Raw genomic sequence first — 7,968 nt, 5'->3', positions numbered from 1 at the left:
CCACATATGTCACCTGGCTTCAAAGGCAAATCAAACAAGCACTTACGTCACCCGCAATTTAAAAAGATGCCCAATCGCAACTCAAACCCTTGCTTTTAAAACTATTGTTAGGCCAATTTTGGAGTATAGCAGCTCAATTTGGGACCCATATACACAAAGAAAAACATCGACACCTTAGAAAACATCCAAAGAAAAACAGCAAGACGCATCACAAACACATTCGATCCTTTCTCAAGTACGTCTGAAATAACACAACGGATTGGCCTTGAAAAATAGATAAACTTAAATTGTTCCACAAGATCTACTACAAAAATCCGTGCCTTAAACTTCCAAACGACATCAAAGATATCGACACAAGAAATACGAGGGGACACACAGCAAGAGTAACCATCCCAACATCAAAAACAGACGCCCACATGTATTCGTTTTTCCCTTCCACTGCCCGACTATGGAATAGGGTCCCAGCTGAAGTGGCTGAATACGGCTGCCATCATGCCTTCACGCGATTGCTAGAGTTCACAACGTGACTTTTTAATCTATGTGTGTGTTTTTTTTTGTTTTTTTAAAATTAGTATTATGTGCAGAGTTTTAGCAAGTTTAAAATGTAAAACCCTACAAACTGTGGAGTGATCCTCGACAATATTGGAGGTTTCCACAAGACGAAGAAGAAGAAGTAGTGATGGTGATGATGATGGTACTTACGGTAATGTGGTGGTGGTTGTAGTATGGTGGTAGTGATGATGGTGATAACATAATGATTGCCGTAGTGGTGGTAGTGGTGACGACGTGTTGAAGTTGTAGTAGTGTTGGTAGTGATGGTGATGATGTGGTTGTGGTAGTGGTGGTTATGATGATGATCTGGTAGTGGTTGCAACCGTGTTGGTAGTGATGATGATGACAATATGATGATTGCAGTCATGGTGGTAGAGGTGACGATGTGGTGAAGTTGTAGTAGTGGTGGTGATGATGAAGATGTGGTGGCGATTTCAGTAGTGGTGAGTGCGATAATGATGTGGTCGAGGAGTTGCAGAAGCGGTGGTGATGACGATGATGATGTGGTAATAGTAAAGGTTGTAGCAGTGCTTGAACGTATGATAACGATAATAATAATAACAATAATAATAATAGTAATAATAATAATAATATATATATAATAATAAAATAATAATAATAATAATAATATATAATAAGTAATAATAATAATAATAATAATAATATAATAATAATAATAATAATAATAATAATAATAATAATAATAATAGTAATATACGAAGGTCACAGGGGAAATCGATCAAAGTCCGAAAGACCCTTACCGTTCTAATGTCACAATAATTTGGTATTAAAAGTTTATTAATTCACATTCAGTTCAATTCATATTATCATGGGACGTTTTCAAATGGGTTTCCAAACTTTAATTTTGATTTTCTCAAAAGCTGAAAAATGTTTTTTCATGCCATGGTGATGGTGATTACAATGGTGATGGCGATAATGATGACGGTATGGTGGTGATGGTGGTTGCAGTAGTATTTTTCATAAATTATCCCCAAAATGTCTAGAGAATTTAGTAGCGTTCAAAGAAAGAAAATACGATTTTCGGTACATCAATAGGTACTGTTAGTGTCCCAAACATCAAAACAACCCATTCTGGATAAACAACTGAACAAATCTGTATGAAAGGGGTTGAGGGATCGAATTTCCGACCTTTTGATTACCGAATTACCGGTAATCAGAAGGTCTGAGGTTCGATCCCCAGTCGAGATGGACTGATTTTTTGGGATGGTTTTTTAAATTGTATTTTCTTTCTTGCTTTGTCTGGCACCTTTCATACATACTTGTTCAGTTCTTTACCTTTAACACTGATCGGTTGTCTCAAGGAAGACATATTGGTGGGTTTTCTCTTGGGATCAACTGCTGTTCCTTGTTAAAATTTGTCCACTGAGTCCCCTTTCCTTTCCACCGCGGATCAATTATAATAATATTTAGTTTATCCCATCATTTATTTCTTTTACTGGTGCTGAACTTCCAAAAGTTTCTCAAGCACCTTAAAACCCCTGAAACAAAAACAATATAAACCCAACAAACCTAGCATTGAACACAGCTAAAGAGAGACAACCTATCTTCCCTCAAATCTATTTGTCAGTTACTACCACTGTGTGCTTGGTGAATCAATTTTGACTTGGAGAGCAGACTCTAAATACCCTTCAACAGTCGTAACGTCACTTCCCTCGTATTGACGCATGGTAACTTAGTAATTGGCTCTAAACTATCGGAAGAATGGCGGACGCCCTTATGAAATATTTCTCCGACGAGCACAAAAGTGTATCCAGAGGGAAAAAAAAACCCATTATAAATCTGCTCATGTTTTGACTTTTACACATTCTGATCACAAGATATATGAAAAGTTCTAGCCAGCATGAAGAATAAAAAGTACCGATTTTCTTTGTTTAGAACCAGGATGGCCGCCGTTCCCCCGCGACGTGACATCAGACTAATGAATCTAATTATGACAGCAAGTCTCTTTGGTAAGTGGGGGCACAAATCTACCCTCATTTGAAAAAAAAAAGTGGCATTTTGCGAAATCCCAATGTCACTATATTATGCAATTTTTTGTAACCATTTGATCAGACACCTTTGTAAAAGTGAATGTTTGAGGATTACTGAAAATTTCAGACAAATATTCGAATAATACGTTTTCTTAAAAGCAACAATAAAACCAGGCCTGGGGTAACAAAATAACTCCCGACGTAGGATTAGGTTCAGGCGATGTACACGTCGGGCTTAGAAAAATAAAACAATTTTTTTTTAAAATGATAAAAAAAAAAAAAACAAATTAAAAAACTAACAAAAATCCAAGGACAGCTGCTAGTTGCCCTCCTTGCAAAAATCATTAATTTATTTGGTTGGAATCTTTTTGAATATTAAATCACAATTTCTGATAAAAAATGTTCGTCTGAGATTATATCTATTTTACGATTGTCTTCATCGCTCTCAAAACAGAGATTAATTTTATTAAAGATATTAAACGATCGTAATCTTTACACTTCAAATAATTGTTTTCATAGCTAGTGATCGTCGCTCTCTCAAGGGCGGTGATATTAAAAACTATGAACGGCGTGATTTCGTCTCATCACATTTGTCAACAAACCAAGCTTGTTCATCAATTCATTGAAAAAGAAAAACAATTCAGATCATACTTCTTTTGAGTGCAATAGACATGGCTTCAGCTATTCGCAAAACTAAATTGCTTGGTGATGTTGTAAAATCCTACATTTCTTTAACGACTAAAACAACATTGGTAAGTAAAAAGAAAGTCATAGAAATTATAACTCTCAGTTCTAGGTCGAATTCAAGATTCAAGGTTGTTCTCATTTTCTACTGAAGGCAATCTGATATTTTTAAAAAGTAAGAATTAATTTAGACAAAGATAAATATGCTTTTGTAAACCATTCAACACGACACATTACTTTTGGATCTAGGATGAACGGTTCCAAAGTTATGATTTTAAAAAATAAATAAATATATAATAATAATAATAATAAAAATAATAATAATAATAATAATAATAATATAATGACAATAATATGATATTAATAATACATAATTATTATAATAAATGTGTATATTATAATAATAATTCATGATAGAATAATAATAACTAATAATATATATATATAATAATATATCATAATAATAATAATATAATAATAGCAATGGCAACAATAATTATAATAGTATAGTAATGATAATATAGTAATATAATTACTTTACTCTATTTCAGCAACAATGTGCCTGCACATCGATACCAGCAAGGAGGTTTCATGACAATGAGACTATAATAATAATAATAATAATAATAATAATAATAATAATGATAGTAATAATAATAATAATAATGAATAATAATAATAATAATAATAGCAATGGCAACAATAATTATAATAGTATAGTAATGATAATATAGTAATATAATTACTTTACTCTATTTCAGCAACAATGTGCCTGCACATCGATACCAGCAAGGAGGTTTCATGACAATGAGACTAGAAATCAAGCTGCTGTAAGTCTCGATGTTCTGGAAACTCATTTTAGTTTGTAATGTTGGTCGTTTTATTTGAACGCATGATATTTTATTAAGCTTTTAAATCATCACATTTCATTTGTATGCTCAAAATATCTATTTCGTTTATTTTCATTCTGGCAAATTGTGTCATAAATTACAATATATATATATATATATATATATATATATATATATATATATATATATATATATATATATATATATATATATATATACATATAAATTATAAAAACAAAAACCATGAAATAAAAGGAGCTATTTATAAACATTTGAAAGATAATTAAGATTGTTTGACTTCTACAACGTTGTTATCCTCACTGTTACACCATAATTCTCTACCTTCTACTTGCTTTATTGATCTTTTGTATGGGGCCAAAAGAAAAGTCAGCATTTATGGTTTGCACACTGGTTTTAAAACTTGAAGCACAGGAGAACTAAGTTCCAAACTCCCACCAGTCTAGTATAACCTAAAAGTAGAAAACGGTAGGGGATGCCTGAAGCCTGTGATCGTGAAAATGTTAACGAAAGAGTGAAAATGGAGAGGCTTTGTATCTGAACAATACAGACAATAGTAGTAGCGTATGGCTACACCTCCAAATGTATTTCGTCAACCCAGCTTCTAAAGTCTTCCTCCTCCCTAAGGATGGTTTCGTAGTTCGTAGCCACCTTCAAGTTTAGTGACTGGACAGTGGAGGACGATGTGATCGCTGGTCTCTGGGGCTGCCTGACATTTCTGGCAGGTTTCACTGTTTCCAAGTTTCCATCTGCACATATTTGATGCAGTTCTGCCATGTCCAGTTAAGAGACGGTTTGAGGAAATCCAGTATTTCCTGGCGTTATTGAATGCAGGCACTCTTTTGGTTGGATCTTTAATGATACAATGTGTTGTCTGTATTGTTCCCATACAAAGCCTCTCCATTTTCACTCTTTCGTTAGTATTTTCTTGTAACCTATTAGTCAATGGGTAGTTGGTTTTTTAGGTGTCCATTTTGTACTAGCATTCTAACAATTTCTGTCACTGCTTATGGCCAGCTATTCAACCGTACCAGAGTCAAGCGGGTTAATGTGAATAAAAACAACTTGTGCTTTTATATAGCCACTAACATGCTCAGAGCGCTTTACAAGGGGTCTCTAGCTAACAGCAACACTTAACATGTAGGATGAGACATGACTTATGTTAGGCGATATTACAATGTTTTTTGGACAGAAACCTTTAACACCCAGGTACTCATTTTACACCTGAGTACAATGAGAGAATGTGAGTAAAGGGCCTTATCCAAGGACCCAACTATACGATCGGGATGCAAACCCGGACCTTCTGATCCGAAAGTGAGTGTCATACCGCAAGACCACATAGTCATTTAAAATGCGTAGCCAGGGGCACACTGTTAGGGCTAGAGTTTTGTGATCATTGTCACCAATCCAGTCTCTGAGTATGACTGTTATCACAAGATATGAAGTGAGTAGAAAAGTGCCAGAAGACAATAGAGAATAAAAATTTTTCGCAGCGGTGGTGGGGTTTGAACCTGCGACCTTATTGGTACGACAACTCCGCCTGGCAGGTGAGAGCGTGGCTCTACCGTGTGAGCTATCCACGAACACAAAAATATTCGTTTCAAACCCAAGTCATTTCTAGATCCCTCTCTCACCCACTTCTGAGACCGCTGATTCGTTCGTCCACCACCATTGCGAAGTATTTTGACCAGCAGTTAAGCTTAATAGCCAATATTCTCAACACAAACATATAACATAGAAATGATTGAGACATTGAGTATGCTCCGGTGTATGGGGTGAATTTTTAATTCAGAAAAGTTGTTACCAACATAAGTGCCTGCTCCACTCACTTTTCTGAATTAAAAATTCACCCCATACACCGGAGCATACTCAATGTCTCAATCGTTTCTATGTTATATGTTTGTGTTGAGAATATTGGCTATTAAACTTAACTGCTGGTCAAAATACTTCGCGATGGTGGTGGACGAACGAATCAGCGGTCTCAGAAGTGGGTGAGAGAGGGATCTAGAAATGACTTGGGTTTGAAACGAATATTTTTTGTGTTCGTGGATAGCTCACACGGTAGAGCCACGCTCTCACCTGCCAGGCGGAGTTGTCGTACCAATAAGGTCGCAGGTTCAAACCCCACCACCGCTGCGAAAAATTTTTATTCTCTATTGTCTTCTGGCACTTTTCTACTCACTTCATATCTTGTTGTTACCAACATAAGTGCCTGCTCCACTCACTTTTCTGACTGTTATCACAGTATGATACACTATATAGAATGAGGGAAATTGACGTCACTCAGCTCTATGTTATTGCTTTTAGCCAACCATTTTTATGAGTAGTTCTCACTAAATTCTATCAATCAGACGATAAAACTTCAAGGTTGCACATTTTTTTGCATGTTGGTGTGCTTTATCCAGCTGGAAGATGTTATGAGTTTTTTAGCTAAATGCATAGCATCAACACCACACTGAACCATTAACAACACTTTGTTAAGGGCTAATCACAGGTGGACACGTTTTATTAGGTTTATGATTGTAGTCAAAGAATGAGCAAATCTTATACATTCTAGATTTTCTTAAAGATAATAGGCTTCAGTGCTAGGTGACTCATCCAATGAGATTTTGTTATTATATCAAACAGTCCAAGATAAAGAGTTTTTGTTGTGTTGTTTTTTTTTCTTCCAAATTGACTAGATAGCAGAGCCAATATCTCGGCCTGCTGGCCGTAGATGTGTGACACTTGTGCCTGGAGATGGTGTTGGGCCAGAATTGATGCAAGGTCTTCAGACAGTTTTTACAGCAGCTGGGGTACCACTTGACTTTGAAGAAATTTTCCTGAGGTGACTGAAGTATCATTAACCGTAAATAAAAAAATATATATCCATATGACTCTTGTAGTTGACAAGTTTATTTCTGGAGAAGTTTAAGTTGGGGCCATCTTCCTTCCTTCCTAATTTGGCCAGGAAGTTAAAACCCTGCCTTTTCATTTATGTCTCCATACCTTGTGCCTTGTGCCCATTTCTATGTGGTGATCTTGCCCTGGTCCTGGCTTGGATCTTTATCCAATGGGAAACGATCGAAAGGACATTTATTTTTATTTTTAGTGGGAGGGGGGAGGGATTTGAATATATTTTTTATCCCATCCAAAGGGAAGCAAGCAGTTTTTACTTTCCATTTAACATCTCAAATATTGAGATAAACTCTTCATTATAGCCCTTATGGCTCCATTGGACTTCTTAAGGCAGATAGTTGATGGGGAAAATTATGTTGTGCTCCATGAATAGCCGGATGGCTCTTGATATAAAATGACACTAAAGTCTTACTGGAGGTTAAGCACATTAGAGGACTTTATTTTGGAAGTATTTGCTTTTATACCCAAAAGGGGAAACAACTATAAATGACAAGGGCAATGTACTGACAATATATATAACAAATATAATTCACATAAAAATAAAAGATAGGGCCTAATAAGGGGACATAATTCATAACGAACTAACTCAATGAAAATATTATATGATTATCTTCCTTTGATCATTCACACAATAATTCTATAAATTATTAATAATTAAATCATAACAGGAAGAATGGTTTGTACGAATGTTCAATAGGTGATCTAAAAGGATGAATATCTTAATATATATGTGTGCCCGCCTGGGAAAAGACATGCAAAGAGCCAAACTGTTGAATACCGTCATCAATCTCTTTTTCCATTTTTTCTAAGTTTACACATTCACGTAGCCGCTGTCTTCAGACATTAATGGAAAAGAAACTAATTGAGATAACTGAAAACTGTTAAAAATGCATGAAAGACGGGACATGGCAGATTCAGAAGTAATGCCTTGGAAAGTAAATTTTCCTTTAAATACATGCTTTTCCCAAACATGC

The 7,968-nt window shown here is 35.3% G+C and overlaps 1 protein-coding gene across 2 annotated transcripts in view; it reads left to right on the top strand.

The window, feature by feature from the left end:
• The first annotated feature begins 2,857 nt into the window (after nucleotides 1–2,857).
• LOC144979837 (isocitrate dehydrogenase [NAD] subunit beta, mitochondrial-like) overlaps nucleotides 2,858–7,968 on the top strand; it is a 22,678-nt gene continuing 17,567 nt past the window's right edge. Inside the window, exons 1-3 of one of the 2 annotated variants that reach the window (XM_078927017.1) lie at nucleotides 2,858–3,295; nucleotides 3,989–4,057; nucleotides 6,778–6,923. In XM_078927017.1, the coding sequence (XP_078783143.1) occupies nucleotides 3,215–3,295; nucleotides 3,989–4,057; nucleotides 6,778–6,923 (296 nt within the window). In that variant the 5' untranslated portion in view covers nucleotides 2,858–3,214. The remainder of the gene's footprint in view (nucleotides 3,296–3,988; nucleotides 4,058–6,777; nucleotides 6,924–7,968) is intronic. The other variant, XR_013646781.1, reaches the window with a different exon arrangement.

This window comes from Berghia stephanieae, chromosome 9 (assembly GCF_034508935.2).
Source record: "Berghia stephanieae isolate SIO BIC M18660-M18661 chromosome 9, UCSD_Bste_1.3, whole genome shotgun sequence".
Taxonomy (NCBI): domain Eukaryota; kingdom Metazoa; phylum Mollusca; class Gastropoda; order Nudibranchia; family Aeolidiidae; genus Berghia; species Berghia stephanieae.
The sequence above is the reverse complement of the archived record's forward strand: the minus strand, read 5'-3'. Positions and strand labels throughout refer to the sequence as shown.